The 23,933-nt window shown below is 39.1% G+C and overlaps 1 protein-coding gene across 1 annotated transcript in view; it reads right to left on the bottom strand.

The window, feature by feature from the left end:
* trpc5a (transient receptor potential cation channel, subfamily C, member 5a) overlaps window positions 1–23,933 on the bottom strand; it is an 87,124-nt gene that overhangs the window by 7,138 nt on the left and 56,053 nt on the right. Inside the window, exons 11-15 of the mRNA XM_085806305.1 lie at window positions 21,433–21,633; window positions 11,068–11,189; window positions 4,476–4,671; window positions 2,815–3,024; window positions 61–102 (exon numbers count right to left, since the gene is read on the bottom strand). Of these exons, the coding sequence (XP_085662431.1) occupies window positions 61–102; window positions 2,815–3,024; window positions 4,476–4,671; window positions 11,068–11,189; window positions 21,433–21,633 (771 nt within the window). The remainder of the gene's footprint in view (window positions 1–60; window positions 103–2,814; window positions 3,025–4,475; window positions 4,672–11,067; window positions 11,190–21,432; window positions 21,634–23,933) is intronic.

The following is a 23,933-nucleotide window of genomic DNA, read 5'->3' as shown; positions in this document are numbered from 1 at the left end:
AATTGATGATTAACTAATGATTGATTAGTGTGTAGTTGTTACACAGTGTCATCTACGTACCTGGTAATGCTGGTTCTGTATCAGACTGTCGGCGTGGCGCTCCTGCAGAGAGAGAAACAGAGAGAGATCACGTTAAACCTCCTGAAAAACAGCTGCTGAGTCATGATGAACCTCCTCCCCGAAGAGTTGATTACAGCCTAATGATCATTATTATTATTAATCTGGAAACTGGTTTTAAAGCTCCATAACTCCAGGATTTCTCCAGGCTTTTATTTTGAAGGGCTGGTCCACAAGACGATATAAAGGTTCAGATTCTGCTTCAGACCATCTAACTATGACTCATAGAAACACATGAAAATAATATAAAGGCAGTATGTGTGTGTATATATGTGTGTGTGTGTGTGTTGTGTGTGTGTGTACACCCTCTCACTTCATTTCCTCCTCTGTCACACACACACACACACACACACACACACACACACACACACACACACACACACACACACACACATCCATCATCCTCCTATCGGCCTCATTTTGCCTCTTGTTTCAATATTCACAGCTTCGCTTTCGCTTTCATCACGTCTCACACACTCTCCAGTCCAGCTCAGACACACTTCAAATTCGTCTTCCTCTCTGTAACACACACACACACACACACACATACACATTCACATACACACACACTAACACACAAACACACACACACTCGCTGCCTTAATCAGATCTGTGTGTCTCTGTGAACCTATGTGGGCTGTTTGGCTTATATAACTCAGCTGAGGCGAACATGAACATGCCAGCTGCACTCGGTGTGTGTGTGTGTGTGTGTGTGTGTGTGTGTGTGTGTGTGTGTGTCTCCAGGTGACTGGACGAGTTTTTCCTCTGAGCTTCACACACACACATTCACAGCTGATGTGTGTCCATGTGTGTTATTATTGTGTTTCTATAAAACAACACACGAACCCACACACGTCCTTGTTACTGTTTCTGTAAATGTTAAAATAAATATAAATCAATATTTTAATTAAACTTCAGGGATTTTTAATCACCGAACTCTATAATCTATTCAGAGTTTAATTTAAATGTAATTTTAACCTGTTTTTATTTATTTTATTTAACGCAGAATCGTTGTTTATCATCAATACATTTTAATCAATAATTCTTCTACTGTCAGACTGTTAAACTTCATGATTTTAGTATTTTTTTGATTAATTTCCATCAAAAAACGATAAATGTTTTGGCTTATTTGTGTTGAAAAGTGATTTTAATTCCTACGCTAAAAACAAATAAATGTTTTAACAATTCAAGATCAATTAAAAAAATAAAATAAAAGTAAAAATCCGACTGCTCACTTTTATTTTATTTTCTCTTTTACTTCCCATACTCAAGTCAGTGTTATTTATATATACACTTTATAATAAGTACACACTATTAAGCATTAGTTAAGCATTAAATACTTAATTAATCATTCATAACACGTGAATACTCATTAGTATGTAGTTTATAAACACAGTTAAAAATGTTTTACTCATCACTGATAAGCACTAACTGTGTTTATAAACTACATACTGAGTATTCATGCGTTATAAATGAAGAATTCAGTATTTATTAATGCTTTACTAGTGATTAATAGTGTGTACCTATTATAAAGTGTTACCAAAATATTTTCTTTAGATACTTAAGTACGATAAATATGAGATACTCCTCGATGGATTCTCACCAGCTTCTGTTTCTGAGCTCGATAACGAAGCCTGAGATTCTTCTTTTTATAAAACATACAAACATATAAAACTCATGCGTCGTAGTTCTTCATCCAAACACATGAATAAAATAGAAACTCTCTCTGCTGCGGCTCGTGCGACGCTCTGAACTCTGTGAATCCTCCTGTGACTTGTCAACACGATGATCAACATACGGTTCCCGTGTCGACCCTCGAGCTGCTCCGTGTGCGCGACCGCCGCCGACCGGGTTGACGGACATATGGCGGCGGCGTAACGAGGCCGCTCATGAATAATAATTAAACATTTACACGCGTTCCAGTCGGTTTTTTCCATCAACTTTTGTCTCCTTCAAGGTCAAAGAGAGCGGCCAGCTTCTCAGTCAGCTCAAATTAATCTTATTATCATTTATTCACAACTGTCAGATCGTTTTTATGTTTGGAGGAGAATTTATTACTTAGTCTGGATTTCTACTGAGAATTACTGTAATAATAAATTATATTATAATGTTTAATTTGATCATATATTAATTATATATTGTTATAATGATAATAATAAATGACTTTGGTGACTGACTGGAAGCAAATGTTCAACCTGTTTAGTTTTAAAGCTCCATATATTCGTCTTCTTCTGTGTTTTATTTTGAAGGGTCGAGGCTCTGAGCCTCTCTTCTGATTGGCTGACTGTTTCCAGAGTGATCTAATAAAACATAGAGCAGATTTCAGAATAAAACACTCAGAGAAACCAAATCCTGCACCAAGTTGTTGGATTGTTTTGTCCAGGTGGTGAGGGGGCGGGGCTTAATGTGACTGCTGTTGTTGTGACATCACAAAGTGACAGGAAGTCCTGACGGCTGGTTTTAAGGCTCAGTTTCTGAATACAGGCTGTGTGCATTTCTCTGTGGACTGAGGCTTTGATACTTTCACAGTATTAATATAGAACCTAGAGCTGCTTTATAATCACACTACACATGGACATCTACCTTTATACTGTATGGAGCTTTAACACAAACATCTACCTTTATTCTGAAGGAGCTTTAACACAAACATCTCCCTGGGGCTCTCAGGGATCAAACATCTGTCCACATGTGTCTCACCGTGAACTCTCGGAGGTTTTCACACTTGTGCGTGTCCTCGCCGGGCGGCGGCCCCCTCCTGCAGAGTTTGCTGTGCAGCCACATGAGCAGGTACCAGATGGACTTGGGGCTGGGGATGATGTTGAACGGCGGCGGCAGCGTTCCCCCCTCGTCGAAGTAACTCATCCACAGCTTGGTGCGAGCGAACTTCCACTCGATGTCGGCGTGATCCTGGAGGACGAGGACACGGTTTGATAACGTAGAGATGAAACTGAGGAAACTGTTCATTACCACCTTAGATTACTCATTTTGACTAAAGCACATACTGTAGAAAGAGAGAGATGAGCGCTTACAACTCTGCGTTAAAAACTCTGAATTTTCAAGTGATACTGTACACCTGCAAATTCAGATATTCTCTCATATTATAGAATGACAATTTTAGAAGAAAAGAAATGTGCAAATTAAAGAAAAAGAAAAAAAATTCAGAGATCTCAAAAACATTTCTTGCAAAGAATGTCCAAATTTATGAGACAAAACATTTGTGTGCCAATCCATAACTTACCATTTCATTGTCAGACATTATAAATCCAAAAAATTTGCAAGAAGTCACACATTTTTAAAAATTTTGCAGGAAAAAAATTACAAATTTCCATGAAAGAAGAAAATGTGCATAGTTTTTTCTTGCAAATTGTTGAACCCCCCCCCAGGAGCGGTTAAAAACTCTGAATTAAAGTTTAAAAGTAGCAAAATTTAAGAAAAAGAACTCACAAAATTGTGAAAAAATATAAAAATTGTGTTTTTTTCTATATCGAGAATGATTCATAACCGACCAACTTCATTCCCTCAAATGATTCACCTGCACATTTTATGAGTTAAAACTCAGATATTCTTTGATATTATAAAATACAAATGAGAAAAAAAATGTGCGAATCTAAAAAACCTCACATCATCTTTTTCTGTGCGAGAGAAAACTCACTAATTTGTGAAAAAAGGAAGGATGATCCATAACGTACCATTTCACTATCCAACATTATAAATCCAGAAATGTGTGAAAAAGTTATGAATTCATGGTAAAAAAAAAAAAAGCAAACAAACTAACAAAACAAAAAATCACTCATTTTCAAACATTTTTTGAGTTTTTTCTTGTAAATTTATGATGAAGGTGAAGTGATTCACCTGCACATTTTATGAGTTAAAACTCAGATATTCTCTGATATCATAAAATAACAAATGTATGAGAAAAAAATGTGCGAATCTAAAGAATCTCCCAAAAAAAATTCTTGCAGAAATGTGCAAGAGAAACTCACTAATTTGTGAAAATAACTTACCATTTCATTGTCCAACATTATAACTATTAAAAACTATTATAACTAATAAAAAAATCCTTCTAAAAACATTATAACTATTTTTTTTAAAAGCAAACAAACTAACAGAACTCAATTTTGAGGAACAAACCACAAATTTACAATGAGACTTTCAAATTTTCAAACATTTTTTGAGTTTTTTCTTGTAAATTTATGATTTAAAATTGTTTAAAACTTGGAAACTCTTCATTTAATTTAACTTCTCTTCATTTCTTGTCTGTTTGTTTTACTCTGCGAGTCGAACCCTCAGATGTGAATATTTCCTGATGATTAATCAAACACGTGTACTGTATTGATGGGCCGCGGGCGGTAACTCACGGCGATGAGCTGGTAGGAGTTGTTCATCATGGCGATCAGCATGTTGAGCAGAACGACCAGAGAGATGATGTTGTACGTCCCGAACATCGTCGCCCCCACGAACTCCGTGAACTCGTGTCGAGCTTTGACGTTGGTGACGTAGAGATTCAAGAGGCCGAAGATCGACCAGAACAGAGACTGGAGCGTCTCGAACAACCTGCAAGTCAAAACACGGGGAGTTTAAACTTTATTAGCAACAGATTCACAAGGTTTGACAATAATCTGAGTTTGTTTCGGTTCAGTATCACATGGTTCACATGTTATTGAGGAATAATATATACAGTTGACCCCTCTGGGCCACCGTAGTGTTGTGAGAAAGAAAGAAAGAAAGAGAGAAAGAAATTAGGAGAGTGAAAGAAAGAAAGAAGAAAGAAAGAGAGAGAAAGAAATGAGGAGAGTGAAAGAAAGAAAGAAAGAAAGAAAGAAAGAAAGGAGAGTGAAAGAAAGAAAGAAATAAGGAGAGTGAAAGAAAGAAAGAAAGAAATAAGGAGAAAGAAAGAGAGAAAGAAATTAGGAGAGTGAAAGAAAGAAAGAAGAAAGAAAGAGAGAGAAAGAAAGAAAGAAAGAAAGAAAGAAAGAAAGAAAGAAAGAAAGAAAGAAAGAAAGAAAGAAAGAAAGCAGAAATCTCTCTCAACAACAGGTTCACAAGGTTTGACAATAATATGAGTTTGTTTCGGTTCAGTATCACATGGTTCACATGTTATTGAGAAATAATATAATAGATATTTTTGATTTGCAGTTGACCCCTCTGGGCCACCGTAGTGTTGGGATCTCTTCTCCTCCATCCATCCATCTCTCTCTCTGTTTGTTACAGTGGAGGTTTGTGAATTTTTGATGAAACGACTAACGACAAACGACAGAATGAAAGAGAGAGAGAGAGAAAGAGAGATGATGTGTTGTCCGCAGGGCGTCGTATTTGTGCTGCATGAAATATTCAACACTCCAACATTTACACTAGTACACATTACAGTGTGTGTGTTTAACAAGAGAGAGAGAGTCAGAGGGCATGGTTAAAGAGAGATAGAAAGAAAGAAAGAAAGAAAGAAAGAAAGAGAAAAAATGAGAGATAGAAAGAAAGAAACAACAAAAGAAAGAGAGAGAGAAAGGAACAAATAAACCAACAAAGAGATAAAGAAAGAAATGAGGAGAGTGAAAGAAAGAAAGAGAGAAAGAAATAAGGAGAGAGAAAGAAAGAAAGAAAGAAAGAAAAATGAAAGAAAGAAAGAAATAAGGAGAAAGAAAGAAAGAAAGAAAGAAGAAATGCTGTGGCAGGTGCTAATGGGGATCCTAATAAAGAAAAGAAAAAAAGAAAGAAAGAGAGAGAAAGAAATGAGGAGAGTGAAAGAAAGAAAGAAAGAAAGGAGAGTGAAAGAAAGAAAGAAAGAAATAAGGAGAGTGAAAGAAAGAAAGAAAGAAAGAAATAAGGAGAGTGAAAGAAAGAAAGAAAGAAATAAGGAGAAAGAAAGAAATTAGGAGTGAAAGAAAGAAAGAAGAAAGAAAGAAATGAGGAGAGTGAAAGAAAGAAAGAAGAAAGAAAGAGAGAGAAAGAAAGAAAGAAATGAGAGTGAAAGAAAGAAAGAAAGAAAGAAAGAAAGAAAGACAGAAAGAAAGAAAGAAAGAAAGAAGAGTAGAAATCTCTCTCTTTCACATTTTCTTTTCTCATTTAACTTCAGTTCATTATCTCGTCCATCGTTACTCAATTAATTAGTGCGAATGCTGATAACTTGCTTCATGTTGAAACTGCTGCTCTCAGCCTGAAATTCACAGAAATTTTCATTCTAAGTCATTCAAGCTTGACTCTCAAGCTTTCTTGGTGTTGACACAGTGTGTTTCCAACAGGTGCAGCTTTGGGCTCGTTAACTTCAGAGTGAGACAGAGTGCAGATCATTAACAGACAACAGTCTCTGTAACTGTGTGTATACTGTGGCCTAGAGGCAGAGTGAAAGTCTACTGACCATGAGGTTGTGGGTTCGATTCCTACCTCGGTCAAACATTTGTATGGTGATCACTGCTTGCACTATTTGCTAATTCTGCAACAGCGTTCAGCTGCTTTCAGCATTCACACCATTTCCATTCTTGGAAATGCTTTTTCTAGTTATTTTATTCTTTCATCTTTCTGTCTTCTCCTTCTCTCTTCCTCTCCTTGTTCCCTTGTTTCCTCTCCTCCTCCTCCTTCTCTCTCTCTCCATTCGATCATCTTCATCATTTCACTGTGACACGTCTGCAGTCGTGTGGGAGGTGTGTGTCTCTGTGTGTGTTTCTGTGTGTGTGTGTCTATGTGTGTGTGTGTGTCTTGGCAGCTTCACACTGTACAATTAAATCATTCCAGCCTATCGTTCTTATCTAGCTCATGAATATTAACGTGTGTGTGTGTGTGTGTGGTTTTCTTAAGGTGGAATGAAATTTAAGGTGCCCTCCTCTCTCTCTCTCTCTCTCTCCCGTCGCCGTGACGACAGGACTGAGGGTGAGTGAGCAATAGAGAGAGAGAGAGAGAGAGAGGGAGGGAGGGAGGGAGGGAGGGAGGGGTGTGTGCAGAGTGTGAATGAGAAAGTGAACGAGTGTTTACAGTGTGTGAGGGCGAAGAGAAGGGACACACACACACACACGCACACACACACACACACACACAGACACACACAGACACACACACACACACTGCAGCACATTAACGGTGATAAGTGTGTGTGAAGTGCAGACGCAGAGAGAGAGAGAGAGAGAGAGAGAGAAGGAAACGATCCTGTGAAATAGCTCATAAATGTTGATAAGTGTGAATTACAACGTCCACACACACACACACACACACACACAGACACAGACACACACAGCTTCATGAATGCTGATGAATGCTGCTGCCTTCGTTCCTGTTTGTTTGTGTGATGATGATGATGATGCATCATGGGAGGCGTTGCCGTGGCGATCTGATGTTTGTTTCCAGTCGAGTTTTTTATTTTTTTATTTTTTTTAACTTGCATCCTTTTTTTTGTTTTTTTTTACGACGCAAACAAACAAGTCGGAGCTGAATCATCAACAAAATCAACATCATCCACAACAACAACAACATCCTCCTCCTCCTCTGAGTTTAAAAAACCTTCATCACTGAGGAGAAAACGTCTGAAACCTTAATAAACTCTTCCTTTTTTTCTTTATTTTCTGCTAAAATCCTGATTAATTGTGACCTGATCCAGCAAAATGAGGCACAGCAACCCAAATTTCAAAATGGAGACTTTGGTATCATGACCCTACCACCCCGTCACGCAAATTAGACAGGGAAAACCGTTTTTTATTCTGTTTTTTTCAATATTATTAGAAAGAAAATGATATTTCAAATTGAATGCATGTATTTTTGTTCTTGGAACTTGACCATATGGAGAACTGCAATCATTTTGGCATGAAATTTACCACCCTGTCACATACCACCCCGTCACGTTTTAGTGTGACGCGGGTGGTATGTGACGGGGTGGTAATGGGTGGTAGGCATAGTACTGGCATAGTACTGTATATCCAATTAATGAATGTGCAAGTATCCAGATTTTCAAGTCATTGAAGCAAGGTGCAGTTTTCAATGTGTTCAAGTATTTTAAGTGTTTAAAAGTGTTTCCAAGTAATATCTAGAATCAACAAAAGTTTCTCATGTAACATGAAGGCTAAAATACCACAGATCATATAGGTTTTTACCACCCCGTCACAGTACACCACCCCGTCACATCACTTACCACCCCGTCACATAGTCATTTTGTCAAAAAAAATATGGGAAGGGAGTGAAATTCTCCATAAATTAATGTTTATTAATGTTCTTATTTTGTGGACAAATGAAATTAATGTAACTTTTTTTTTTTAAATCAAGTGAAGTAGTACTTTTTGTACAAAAACAATGTGATCGATGACATGTTAAATTCAGAATTCAATATCAAACATCTAAAAATGAAAAAATCTGATTAAATAACATACTTTACATAGATGGATTCCTGATTAAGGACATTTAACTGTTTAGAAAACATATTTATTTTATAATTTATTTCATGCATTTTTACTCAAATGGTGTACACATTGTCCGTGACGGGGTGGTAAATGAATATCTCCCACGTCTTGAAAAAAATGATAATATTAATAAGGATTTTATGCCTGAGGTGGGAAAATATCTTTTTTGGGAGGATTAACATATATTTCATGTTATGGCTTAAAAAAAAAAAAAAAATCTCGCCATGAAATCTTTGAAAATTTGAAGGTTGAAATGGCACCGGTTTCGTAGAATGACCCCTATACACTTCCAGTGTTTGAGCTAAGCTAATTACGGGCGATACGGCTCTATCTCCCTTGTTACTGCACGCACAGTCGAACAGTCAAAAAAATCAGCTGATGATCAAAAAAAGAACGTTGCTACTTCTAACTCAATTCGCCAGAGCGGGTCACAAAGGAAGTTTTTTTTGTCGAACCTGACACTGTGATTGGTTAAAACTGTCAATAATCTTTAAGATTATGAAACTCTGAGTGAAGATTTCTGCTCATTAACACAGTTCAGTCGTTAAACCCTGTCGCTGTCCGTGGTGCTGAAGTATCAAACTGTCTCCACAGTATGAACTTTAAATATGTTTTAAAATGTTTAAATGTTCAATGTTAATGTTTAAATGTGCTGCTTTGTTCAAATGTAACTTTATTACACATGAACCAAAACAAAAACAGCGAAAAACACCGTCCAGAAACCCCTCGAAGGCCTCACTGTGTTTAACATAAAGACTCAAACTAAGGGTCAAAACTCAAAGTTAACACAACAATAACTGAACTAACAAACACAAACGGATCAATCGTCTCGTTAACTTTAGCAAAGCAGCTGTGAAACAGTAAAAAACGCGTTCAGACAAAAGATTCAAAACGATCGTGGTTTCCCAAAGTCACGGAGAGATGTCGTCCTGTTGTGATCTCTGTGATGTCAATCACCACGGCAACACGTCGGACTCGACTCGCTCCAACTGCTGCTGCTGCTTCAAACTAACAATAATATGTTGATTGGATCTTAACCATCCATCAACAACAGAACGGGTTTTTAAAGTCTCAGCTCTGATCGCCACGGTGACGGGGATCGATCGCAAATCAATACGGCTATTATCTAAAACAAACCACGCGCCCGATCGATCAATACTTGGAAACACCGACTCTTTGGCTTTGGCTCCGACTCTGCCTCCATCAGCACAGACACACTGGCTCTGTGTGTGTGTGTGTGTGTGTGTTTGGTTTTGTTTCCACATTAACGAATCTGCAACTTCACAGCAAAGAAAAAACTAAACATTAATATTCTTCTCCGACTTCACCCTTCCATATTATTATGTTTTTTATTTTTATGTTTTAAGTCTTTTTTGTGGTTCATCCTCTGGAAACCACGAATAATAACACATAAAACACAACCTCAGCAATTCAGAGAGTTTCTGAAATATTTGACATTCACAAGAACTAATTCCAACCTGTTGGTAACTCAACAAATCATTTAGCATTAAAGGGATAGTTCAACATTTTTGTCAAATTGGCCCATTGCCATAATCCCTATAGTCATAGCAGTAGGTTCGTTACCTTTAATTGTCGGTGCAAGCTATTTTTAGAACGGCGGAGCAGAGCCGTGAGCTGCTCAGAGCTACGCTACGGAGGCTCATGGGATTTCTTTCTTGGTTTCCCTCATCAAACTCATCAAATACACAATCCAACAACTCCAAAACGCTCTGGTGGACAAGTTGTGACCTGCACATTCACCACGCTATGAAATAGTAACACAACGTTACCAGACAGAGTTGTTTTAGAGGGAAATACAGAGACTGCTTGATGAAAAATGGAACGCATATGAATTTACCTTGAAAACAACTAAAAGTCAGAATTTCTAAGAAAAATCTAAATTTCTGAGATAAAAAAAAAAATCTCTGTTCTGCTTTTCTGTATGAGTTCGCGTTATTCTACAAAAAATTAACGTCTTTTTTTTAAAGTATATTTTAGGGCCTTTATTTGATAGGTCAGCTGTACAGAGACAGGAAATGGGGGGACAGAGAGAGGGGGGTGACATGCAGCAAAGGGCCACTGGTGGAATCGAACCAGCGAGGACTATGGGCTCTACGTATGGAACTCTGGCTCTACCAACTGAGCTAAACGGCACCCCATATTCAAGGTTTTTTACAGTGTATAAAACAAAATATTTACTGTTTTCAGTCTAATCCCAGGTGTGTTGTTCTGAATTTTGAAAATATAAAAAAAAATATTTTTACTGTAAATCAATAGCAGTTCCAAATATCAAATATCAGTTTTGTTGGTTGCTAATAATCGGTATCGGTATCGGTATCGGCCCTAAAAAAACAACATCATATCAGTCGATCTTGACACCAAAGTGTTACAGGTTCATCATCTGGGAATCATGAACGTCTGTTTATCTTATTTGTTGCATCAGGATTTCATTGATTGACTTCCAACACGGTTTCACCTTTATCCTTAAATGTCAGATCTATGTGTGTGTGTGTGTGTGTGTGTGTGTGTGTGTGTGTGTGTGTGTGTGTGTGTGTGTGTTGGCGATGCGACTCACGTGGAGAAGGCGTTGTTCTGCCTCTCACAGCGGATGCCCTTGCAGTTGTTGGGCTCCTCCGACGCCGTGGTCTCGTAGTAGAAGTAGAGCTGGTTCAGGCCGTTGGCGAACGCCAGCAGGACCTGCACACACACACACACAGACACAGAGACACACACACACACACTTCATTTAATCCCTGATGAAATCCTCACTCATGCACTGGTGCTCAAATTATTTTTGGAAGCAGTTGAGTGAGTTTTTTTTTCTTTTTTTCTTTTTTTCCATTTTGACCCGACGTTGCACTGCAAAAACTCAAAATCTTTCCAAGAATATTTGTCTTATTTCTTGTCCAAATGTCTCATTTCTAGTCAAAACTAATCCCTTTCCACGTAAAATAAGACTCATCACCTAAAAATTAACTTGTTTTTAGATAATTTCACTTGTTTCAAACTAATTTTCACTTGAAATAAGTAGAAAAATCTTCCTGTGAAAGCAGGTTTTTTGTGCTTGTAATAAGGAAGAAAAACTTGATCCACTATCGATTATTTAAAGTGAAAATATGCTTGAAAGAAGGAAAAAATGTCTAAAAACAAACTACTTTTTAATGTGATGAGTCTTATTTTAGGTATAATGAGATTTGTTTTGACTAGAAATGACATTTTGACTAGAAATAAGACAAATATTCTTGGTAAGATATTTGATTTTTTGCAGTGTGCAGTTTGTTACAGGAAGCGGCGCTCGCTCTGCTCGGCTCCTCGGGGGGCCGGCGCTCTGAAGCAGCTTTCATCTGAGGCGGCAGCACGGCGTTACGTAAAGACAGCAGCAGCAGCAAGGCTCCCTGGGATTGGTTTTTAGGACTAGAGGGAACTCAACGATCCACATGTGGACGGTGTCGTAGCTCCGACTGTGACGTCCTTCGAAGCGTTCCACTTCCATCTTCCTCAAAAGATGCAGAGAGCGAAACAGCGAAATAAAAAAATAAAGACTCATCCTGATGGTCAGATGCTACGTCCACATCTGGCTGTCGGGGGAACAGCTGGACTCTGCCCCAGGTGTGTAACTAACTACATGAATTCAGAACGGAGGTAGTGAGCACTCACCCTGAATCTCAAAAAAGGAGATAAAAACTCTCATGTGGAGGTGCACGGCCAAGGCAAACATGAAGAGAAGAGAAAACCAGCACCCTCCAATCAGCTCCTTTTAACTTTTTATTGTAGGACAGGCAGGCAGGACAGACGTTTCGACCGAAGTCTTTTTCAATGTAAACACACAGGTGCCTGAGGTGGGAGATAAATACCCTAGAGGCTAATTGAACCAGGTGTATGACCCTCAGTCATTAGACCTCCTCACAGAAAATACACATGAACACACATAAGGCCCACAGGGCAAAACATCACAAACAAAGGGCTACAAAATACCCTCCAGTGTACAAGAATACAAAAATATATACATTAAATATTAAATATTAGAAAAAATGTCAAGGCACCAGAGCCACCATGGAGCCTTACATAACATGAAGCATAATGACACTTACAATGAAAAACAAGGACATAAGGGCAACAGTGTCTCATGTTAATAAATAAATATCTGACCCCCTCCACATTAAGTGAAGGGAGGGGTACTCAAAAAAGCCTCGAAACAGAGACCACAAAACAGACCCAAACAAGCCTCAAAAAGAGACCACTGAATATAGACCCCGTAAAATTCAAACCGCTGGTCAAAGTACAAAAATATTTTTTGAAAATTGTTCGTATCGTATCATTTAAGTATAGAATGAGAAAACGCTACAATATAGTATACAAAAAATTTATCTACATGTAAATATCAAATCTGACAAGGCGCAAGAGAGACCATAGTAGACCTTTACATTAACACATAGCCTCATAACATTACAGCGCAAACACAGACGTCGGTGCCTCAATCTGACAGTTGTAATTCTGTGTATTAGAACCCCTCTACAAGGGGTATACAAAGCAGAGACCAGCAGGCCTCTAAAATAGAGACTGCTGACCAATAGTAAGTTACAAGTCCGTATACATAAATCACATTAAATAAAACAATTTAAGAGCAGTTCTTCATTCATTCCCCTAGGATATTCTGTCTGTAAGTTATGAATCCAGAATGCCTCCCTTTGCAAAAGTGCTTTTTCCCTGTCCCCCCCTCTTTTTAGTGGTTTAACTTCTTCAATACCTTGGTATCTTAAAGAGCAGACATCATGGCCTGCTGCATTAAAGTGTCTTGCTACAGACGATTTTTCATCTTTATTTCTAATGCTGCTCTTATGTTCGCAGATACGGGTCTTGAGCTCTCTTTTAGTCTTCCCAACGTAGCATAAGCCGCAGGGGCACTTTAACAAATAAACAACATACTTAGTTTTGCATGAAATCCTGCCTCTAACTCTGAATTTTTTCCCAGAATGTGGATGTGTGAACACCTCACTTTTAATCATGGCATTGCAGTGTACACAGTTACAACAGGGGAAATTGCCACTGGGTAAACTAGACAAAAAATGTTGTGGCTGAACATAACAGTCGGCTCTAACAAGCTTCTCTCTCAAATTTGGGGCCCGTTTTTGGGCAAAAATAGGAATATCTTTAAAAACATGTCCCACAGTGGGATCACTGGACAAAATATGCCAGTGACTCTTGACAATGTTCTTGATTTTAACAGAAACATTAGAGAAGGTAAAGGCACACACAATACTAGAGGTGGGAGTAGGGGTGGGAGGGGGGGATTTTGATGTCAACAAGTTTTTTCTTTCTAGGGACCTAACTTTTTGTAGGCACCTATCAAGGGTACACTTATCATAGCCCCTTGATAAAAAACGGGCACACACCTCTGCCGCTTGTTTCTCGAAAGCAGTGTTGGAGCTGCATATTCTCTTAACTCTGAGTAACTGGCTGTATGGTAACCCTCTTTTTAAGCCTGGAGGATGGTAACTCGTAAAATCTAGAACACTGTTTGTATCGGTTTCTTTTCTGTATACCTTGGTATTAAGTTTTTCAGATTTTTGAACATGTACATCCAGAAAAGAAATAGAATCTCTGCTGAACTCCAGAGAAAACTTAATGGAGGGCACCCTAGAATTGATATACTCTTTAAACTCCTCCAGTTGTTCTACCGTGCCAGAAAAAATGAAAAACACATCGTCAATGTAGCGATACCAGCATATTAGAAAAGGAAAAAATGGATTCTTATTGTAAACAAAATCCTCCTCAAACTTGCCCATGAATAAATTTGCATAGTTTGGAGAGCAAGGACTGCCCATGCTAACCCCTTGGCATTGCAAATAAAAAGAGTCTTCAAACTTGAAATAATTCCTCTTCAAAATAAGTTCAGACATTTCTACCAAAAAATCAGTAGGAGGAGAGAGGACATCTCTTTTCTTGAGATAATATTCCAAGGCCTCTAATCCAGCTGCATGTGGAACATTAGTATATAAGCTAGTGACATCCATAGTACAAACAAGTGCATCATGAGGGATATTTTGTAAAGCATCAATTTTGTTCAAAAAGTCAGTAGTGTCTTTTATAAAGGAAGGTAATCGAGACACCTCTGCTTTAATGTGTAAATCAAGATATTGTGAAATAGGTTCAGTGAGAGACTGTGTGCCAGCCACGATGGGCCGGCCAGGCACTGGTTCTACATTGCTCTTATGAATCTTAGGAAGTGTATAGAACACTGGACGTACAGGGTGTTTCTGAAGCAAGAACTTATATTCACTTTGAGAGATGAGCATCTCGCTTACAGCTTTACTCAAAAAAACATCCACTTCTTTAAGAAACTTAATAGTGGGATCACATGTAAGAGGTGTATAAAAAGAACTATCACTCAGTTGTCTCAAAATTTCTTTTCTGTATGCTTCTTTACTTTGTACAACGATAGCTCCACCTTTGTCGGCTTTACGAATAACAATAGAATTGTCTTTGGATAACTCAAGCAGAGCATTCTTTTCTTGTGGAGAAATGTTCGAATGTAGTTTATTTTTGTTAGTCTCTTGTACCTGAGAAGATACATCCCGCTCAACCAGCCTGCAAAACGTGGCTACAGATGAATTAAGGGCAGGAGGAACAAAAGTGCTCTTAGCTTTCAGTCTGTGAGGAGCGCTGGTCCCAGCAGATTCGGGCTCATCTTCAAAAGTCTGTTGTGAGGGAGGCAACTGGTTAGAAGTCTCCTTATCAAAAAAAGCTCTCAATTTCACAGACCTTAAAAACTTAAACACTTCAATTCTCGTATTAAATGAATCAACTTTTTTACAAGGAACAAAAGACAGACCTTTAGAGAGGACGGAGATCTCGTGTTCTGTAAGAGGCCTGTTGGAAAGATTTATCACGTTCAGGTCTCGGTCCTGGGCCCCCCGGTGTGAGCGGTGTCTCCTCCCGCCCCGCCTGGTGGCCCGTTTCTTGCCGCTCTTCTGGTGTAATACCTGGTGGTGGGTTTCTCTAAAAAACGCCGTCTCCTGGTGTGGTTAGAGGGCCCATCGCTGCCTGACTCCCCTGCAGATGTTTCACTGGAGCCCGTGAAGTTGCCATGGTGACGTCTGTGGCGATGAGCTGTGCGTCCGTCTGAGGTCATCCAGGAATACACTCGGTCGTTTTTATAATCTAGTGTATCCCTGCGGTATTTCTTTAGTTTTGTCTCGGTGAGTTGTGCTTTGTAGGAGTCAAGAGCCGCGGTACACTTTTCTTCAATCTCCTGGAACTGTTGCATCTGAAAGCTAAACTCACGATGCAACAGTTCCAGGAGATTGAAGAAAAGTGTACCGCGGCTCTTGACTCCTACAAAGCACAACTCACCGAGACAAAACTAAAGAAATACCGCAGGGATACACTAGATTATAAAAACGACCGAGTGTATTCCTGGATGACCTCAGACGGACGCACAGCTCATCGCCACAGACGTCACCATGGCAACTTCACGGGCTCCAGTGAAACATCTGCAGGGGAGTCAGGCAGCGATGGGCCCTCTAACCACACCAGGAGACGGCGTTTTTTAGAGAAACCCACCACCAGGTATTACACCAGAAGAGCGGCAAGAAACGGGCCACCAGGCGGGGCGGGAGGAGACACCGCTCACACCGGGGGGCCCAGGACCGAGACCTGAACGTGATAAACCTTTCCAACAGGCCTCTTACAGAACACGAGATCTCCGTCCTCTCTAAAGGTCTGTCTTTTGTTCCTTGTAAAAAAGTTGATTCATTTAATACGAGAATTGAAGTGTTTAAGTTTTTAAGGTCTGTGAAATTGAGAGCTTTTTTTGATAAGGAGACTTCTAACCAGTTGCCTCCCTCACAACAGACTTTTGAAGATGAGCCCGAATCTGCTGGGACCAGCGCTCCTCACAGACTGAAAGCTAAGAGCACTTTTGTTCCTCCTGCCCTTAATTCATCTGTAGCCACGTTTTGCAGGCTGGTTGAGCGGGATGTATCTTCTCAGGTACAAGAGACTAACAAAAATAAACTACATTCGAACATTTCTCCACAAGAAAAGAATGCTCTGCTTGAGTTATCCAAAGACAATTCTATTGTTATTCGTAAAGCCGACAAAGGTGGAGCTATCGTTGTACAAAGTAAAGAAGCATACAGAAAAGAAATTTTGAGACAACTGAGTGATAGTTCTTTTTATACACCTCTTACATGTGATCCCACTATTAAGTTTCTTAAAGAAGTGGATGTTTTTTTGAGTAAAGCTGTAAGCGAGATGCTCATCTCTCAAAGTGAATATAAGTTCTTGCTTCAGAAACACCCTGTACGTCCAGTGTTCTATACACTTCCTAAGATTCATAAGAGCAATGTAGAACCAGTGCCTGGCCGGCCCATCGTGGCTGGCACACAGTCTCTCACTGAACCTATTTCACAATATCTTGATTTACACATTAAAGCAGAGGTGTCTCGATTACCTTCCTTTATAAAAGACACTACTGACTTTTTGAACAAAATTGATGCTTTACAAAATATCCCTCATGATGCACTTGTTTGTACTATGGATGTCACTAGCTTATATACTAATGTTCCACATGCAGCTGGATTAGAGGCCTTGGAATATTATCTCAAGAAAAGAGATGTCCTCTCTCCTCCTACTGATTTTTTGGTAGAAATGTCTGAACTTATTTTGAAGAGGAATTATTTCAAGTTTGAAGACTCTTTTTATTTGCAATGCCAAGGGGTTAGCATGGGCAGTCCTTGCTCTCCAAACTATGCAAATTTATTCATGGGCAAGTTTGAGGAGGATTTTGTTTACAATAAGAATCCATTTTTTCCTTTTCTAATATGCTGGTATCGCTACATTGACGATGTGTTTTTCATTTTTTCTGGCACGGTAGAACAACTGGAGGAGTTTAAAGAGTATATCAATTCTAGGGTGCCCTCCATTAAGTTTTCTCTGGAGTTCAGCAGAGATTCTATTTCTTTTCTGGATGTACATGTTCAAAAATCTGAAAAACTTAATACCAAGGTATACAGAAAAGAAACCGATACAAACAGTGTTCTAGATTTTACGAGTTACCATCCTCCAGGCTTAAAAAGAGGGTTACCATACAGCCAGTTACTCAGAGTTAAGAGAATATGCAGCTCCAACACTGCTTTCGAGAAACAAGCGCAGAGGTGTGTGCCCGTTTTTTATCAAGGGGCTATGATAAGTGTACCCTTGATAGGTGCCTACAAAAAGTTAGGTCCCTAGAAAGAAAAAACTTGTTGACATCAAAATCCCCCCCTCCCACCCCTACTCCCACCTCTAGTATTGTGTGTGCCTTTACCTTCTCTAATGTTTCTGTTAAAATCAAGAACATTGTCAAGAGTCACTGGCATATTTTGTCCAGTGATCCCACTGTGGGACATGTTTTTAAAGATATTCCTATTTTTGCCCAAAAACGGGCCCCAAATTTGAGAGAGAAGCTTGTTAGAGCCGACTGTTATGTTCAGCCACAACATTTTTTGTTTAGTTTACCCAGTGGCAATTTCCCAGTTGTAACTGTGTACACTGCAATGCCATGATTAAAAGTGAGGTGTTCACACATCCACATTCTGGGAAAAAATTCAGAGTTAGAGGCAGGATTTCATGCAAAACTAAGTATGTTGTTTATTTGTTAAAGTGCCCCTGCGGCTTATGCTACGTTGGAAGACTAAAAGAGAGCTCAAGACCCGTATCTGCGAACATAAGAGCAGCATTAGAAATAAAGATGAAAAATCGTCTGTAGCAAGACACTTTAATGCAGCAGGCCATGATGTCTGCTCTTTAAGATACCAAGGTATTGAAGAAGTTAAACCACTAAAAAGAGGGGGGACAGGGAAAAAGCACTTTTGCAAAGGGAGGCATTCTGGATTCATAACTTACAGACAGAATATCCTAGGGGAATGAATGAAGAACTGCTCTTAAATTGTTTTATTTAATGTGATTTATGTATACGGACTTGTAACTTACTATTGGTCAGCAGTCTCTATTTTAGAGGCCTGCTGGTCTCTGCTTTGTATACCCCTTGTAGAGGGGTTCTAATACACAGAATTACAACTGTCAGATTGAGGCACCGACGTCTGTGTTTGCGCTGTAATGTTATGAGGCTATGTGTTAATGTAAAGGTCTACTATGGTCTCTCTTGCGCCTTGTCAGATTTGATATTTACATGTAGATAAATTTTTTGTATACTATATTGTAGCGTTTTCTCATTCTATACTTAAATGATACGATACGAACAATTTTCAAAAAATATTTTTGTACTTTGACCAGCGGTTTGAATTTTACGGGGTCTATATTCAGTGGTCTCTTTTTGAGGCTTGTTTGGGTCTGTTTTGTGGTCTCTGTTTCGAGGCTTTTTTGAGTACCCCTCCCTTCACTTAATGTGGAGGGGGTCAGATATTTATTTATTAACATGAGACACTGTTGCCCTTATGTCCTTGTTTTTCATTGTAAGTGTCATTATGCTTCATGTTATGTAAGGCTCCATGGTGGCTCTGGTGCCTTGACATTTTTTCTAATATTTAATATTTAATGTATATATTTTTGTATTCTTGTACACTGGAGGGTATTTTGTAGCCCTTTGTTTGTGATGTTTTGCCCTGTGGGCCTTATGTGTGTTCATGTGTATTTTCTGTGAGGAGGTCTAATGACTGAGGGTCATACACCTGGTTCAATTAGCCTCTAGGGTATTTATCTCCCACCTCAGGCACCTGTGTGTTTACATTGAAAAAGACTTCGGTCGAAACGTCTGTCCTGCCTGCCTGTCCTACAATAAAAAGTTAAAAGGAGCTGATTGGAGGGTGCTGGTTTTCTCTTCTCTTCATAACTAACTACATGAGCCAGACTCAAGTTTAACCCTCCTGTCGTCCTTCTGGGTCAAATTGACCCAATCTGTTCCCTTCCTCCTTCCTTCTTTCCTTCCTTCCTTTCTCCCCTTCGTCCTTCCTTCCTTCCTCTTTTGATCCAATTGACCCAATCTGTTCCCTCCCTCCATCTTTCTTTCCTTCCATTTCCCCTTCCTTCTTTCCACAACCCTTATTCCCTTCCTTTGTTCTTTCCTTCCTTCCCTTTGTCCTTACTTTATTCCTCTTTTGATCCAATTGACCTGATCTGTTCCTTCCCTTCTTTCTTCCTTGAACGAATCTGTTCCCTCCCTCCATCTTTCTTTCCTTCCCTTTTCCCTTCCTTCTTTCCACAATCACTTTTCCCTCCCTTCCTTCCTTCTTTCTTCTTCCTTCCTTGAACGAAACTGTTCCCTCCCTCCATCTTTCTTTCCTTCCCTTTTCCCTTCCTTCTTTCCACAATCCTTTTTCCCTCCCTTCTTTTCTTCCTTCCTTCCCTTCGTCCTTCCTTTTTTGACCCAATTAACTCAATCTGTTCCCTCCCTCCTTCTATCCTACCTTCCTTTCTCCCTTCCTTCTTTCCTTCCATCTTTCCCTTCATCCTTCCTTCCATCCTTGACCCAAGAGGACAACAGGAGGGTTAAATTAAATCTGAAATCTGGTGTCTCCTCCTCTGTGTCTCTAACCCTCCTCTCCTCCATGTGTGTTTGTTTCCAACAACAAAGCTGAATCTGGTGTGTCCTAACAAGGCCACCGTACTGGCATCATGTCAGTGCAAAAAACAACAACTAAAAAAGCAAAAATAAAACTTAAATACTCAACTAAAATGTTGATTTTAAACCAGATTTTTTTTTTTTTATCCTCTTGTCTTGTGTGTCTGTCTCTTATGGTGTATTTTACACGGACCGATTGAGTCTAGACTAGAGAATGCATTTCCTGAAGGAAATACGTGTGAATGCTGAAAGCTGGAAGCTGAATGAGCTGAATAAATTGCTGAATTAAGTGAAGAAAGTCTGAAGTAAAGATTGATTGATTGACCAGAATGACTCTAGAGCCGCGGTGCATTCAAAGCCCACTCAGACAGACCAGTGTTGCACAGGTGTGGGTAGGGTAGGGGGGGGTTGAATAAGTTGTTGCCAGCTGAAACTGTAATTATCCAATGGGAGGCTCTGACCTGTTAGCTTGGTTAAATCCAAGTGGTGACTTTTGTTTTTTTGGACGGGCGGTGTATATTAATGCTAAAACTGTTCTTTGACTGACAAAGCTGAATCTGGTGTGTCCTAACAAGGCCACCGTACTGGCATCATGTCAGTGCAAAGAAAACAACTAAAAAAGCAAAAATAAAACTAAAATACTCAACTAAAACATTGATTTTAAACCGTATTTTATACGGACCAATTGAGTCTAGACTAGAGAATGCATTTCCTGAAGGAAATACGTGTGAATGCTGAAAGCTGGAAGCTGAATGAGCTGAATAAATTGCTGAACAATGCTGAATTAAGTGAAGAAAGTCTGTCAGTTAGGTTTTAAATAAGTTGTTGTCAGCTGAAACTGTAATTATCCAATGGGAGGCTCTGACCTATTAGCTTAGTTAAATCCAAGTGGTGACTTTTGTTTTTTTAAAACTGTTCTTCTATTGAAAAAGCTGAATCTGGTGTGTCCTAACAAGGCCACCGTACTGGCATCATGTCAGTGCAAAAAGACAAATCTAAAGAAAAAATAAAACTTAAATACTCAACTAAAATGTTGATTTTAAACGTGTGTCTGTCTCGTATTTTATATGGACCAATTGAGTCTAGACTAGAGAATGCATTTCCTGAAGGAAATACGTGTGAATGCTGAAAGCTGGAAGCTGAATAAATTGCTGAATTAAGTGAAGAAAGTCTGAAGTAAAGATTGATTGGAAGGAAATACGTGTGAATGCTGAAAGCTGGAAGCTGAAAGAGCTGAATAAATTGCTGAAACAAGTGAAGAAAGTCTGAAATAAAGACTGATTGATTGACCAGAACGACTCTAGAGCCGCGGTGCATTCAAAGCCCCCTCAGACAGACCAGTGTTGCAGAGTTGGGTGTGTGTGTGTGTGTTTGTACCAGACAGTAGATGAAGAGGAACTTGAGGATGTCGAGCAGCATGCGGCCCAGAGAGATCTGCAGCGGCCCCAGGTGGGAGTTGGCCGTGAAGAGGGAGATGAGTCGCAGCGAGCTGAAGATGTTGGCGATGGCGAACAGCGCCTCGGAGATCAGCGTCGGGTGCCACATCTCCCACTCCTCCCTCGGACGAGACGAGTTGTACTGGAGAGACAGAGAGAGAGAGAGGGGGAGAGGGAGACATGATGAAAGATGACAAACTTTATCGACACAGAGTCCATCGACGGAGACGGACACATTTCTATTCAGATTCAGATTTACTTTATTTGTCCCCGCAGGAAAATCTTTCTTTGTTACAAACTCCTGAATTGTACGAGAATTCAACACAACGTGAGATATACATAAAATAAAAAGTAGAAAAGGAACAGAATAAAATAAGATAAAATAGAAGAAGAATAAATAAAAATAAAAATATAATAATAATTATTCACATATGTCCATGAACTTGGCAACTATTCAACTGCTCTTATACTGCTTTGCACTAACTTCCTGCTTTTATTTTATAATTATGCAAATGAGCAGAGTTCTCAGCCAATCAGAGGAGGAGGACGAGGAGTTGACGAGTTGTATTAAAGCTCCTTCAAAATAAAAGGTAGATGTTTGTATAAAAGCTCCTTCAAAATAAAGGTAGATGTTTGTGTTGAAGCTCCTTCAAAATAAAGGTAGATTTCTGTGTTAAGGCTCCTTCAAAATAAAGGTAGATTTCTGTGTTAAGGCTCCTTCAAAATAAAGGTAGATGTTTGTATTGAATCGCCGTCAAAATAAAGGTAGATGTTTGTGTTGAAGCTCCTTCAAAATAAAGGTAGATGTTTGTGTTGAAGCTCCTTCAAAATAAAGGTAGATTTCTATGTTAAAGCTCCTTCAAAATAAAGGTAGATGTTTGTGTTAAAGTTCCTTCAAAATAAAGGTAGATGTTTGTGTGGAAGCTCCTTCAAAATAAAGGTAGATGTTTGTGTTAAAGCTCCTTCAAAATAAAGGTAGATGTTTGTGTTAAAGCTCCTTCAAAATAAAGGTAGATGTTTGTGTTAAAGCTCCTTCAAAATAAAGGTAGATGTTAGTGTTAAAGCTCCTTCAAAATAAAGGTAGATTTCTGTGTTAAAGCTCCTTCAAAATAAAGGTAGATGTTTGTGTTAAAGCTCCTTCAAAATAAAGGTAGTTGTTTGTATTAAGTCTCCTTCAAAATAAAGGTAGATTTCTGTGTTAAAGCTCCTTCAAAATAAAGGTAGATTTCTGTGTTAAGACTCCTTCAAAATAAAGGTAGATGTTTATGTTGAATCTCCTTCAAAATAAAGGTAGATGTTTGTATTGAAGCTCCTTCAAAATAAAGGTAGATTTCTGTGTTAAAGCTCCTTCAAAATAAAGGTAGATGTTTATGTTGAAGCTCCTTCAAAATAAAGGTAGATGTTTATGTTGAATCTCCTTCAAAATAAAGGTAGATGTTTATGTTGAATCTCCTTCAAAATAAAGGTAGTTGTTTGTGTTAAAGCTCCTTCAAAATAAAGGTAGATGTTTATGTTGAATATCCTTCAAAATAAAGGTAGATGTTTGTATTGAATCTCCTTCAAAATAAAGGTAGATGTGGACGATCCTTCACCTTGACCCAGTAAAAGGTCGTGACCTCTCGTATCCCATCAGCCACCTGGCCTCTCTCTCTCTCTCTCTCTCATATCGTTTTTTCTCCTCTTTAATCCACTCATCTCTCTCTTTTTCCAGCTGTTTCTGTTTCCCATCCTCCTCCTCTTCCTCCCTCTCTTTCTCTTTCTTCCCCTTCTCCTTCTGTTTCAGCTCATCCCCTCGTCCTCCTCCCGTCTCTCTCCATCTCTTCTGCTCGTCTCCCTCAACTTGTCTCACGCTCGGCTTCATCCTCCTCATTCCACATTCAGCCACATTAAGACTTCCACAGGACTTCTGTCTCGTTAACTCTGCCTCTATTAGCATGCAGCATCCACACACACACACACACACACACACACACACACACACACACACACACACACACACACACACACACACACACACACACACACACACACACACGAACACACGCACATAGACACACACACACACACACACACACACACACACACTCATTAATTTATAGACTCTCTTGCACCTTCTTCTCTCAGATGCACTTCCTCCCTCCGTCTGTCTCTCTCTCTCTCTCTTTCTCTCTCTTTCAACACACAAAACACACATAAACACACACACACATGCACACGCACACTCACACAGTGACAAAGCAAAAATAAAAATAAAAAAATAAAAAAATGTTGAGCTCCTCTCAGGATTTTTATACATTGATGAATATTTAAGGGAAAGAAGAAAGAAAAAAAGATACAGAAAGTAAAATCTACTTCAACAACAGCTGCTTCCACTGTGTGTGTCTGTCTGTCTGTGTGTGTGTGTGTGTGTGTGTGTGTGTGTGTAGACTGGTGTGCGTCTAT

This window comes from Trachurus japonicus, chromosome 18 (assembly GCF_045865225.1).
Source record: "Trachurus japonicus isolate A0001 chromosome 18, Traja_1.0".
Classification (NCBI taxonomy): Eukaryota; Metazoa; Chordata; class Actinopteri; order Carangiformes; family Carangidae; genus Trachurus; species Trachurus japonicus.
This window is presented reverse-complemented; position numbering and strand designations above follow the sequence as displayed.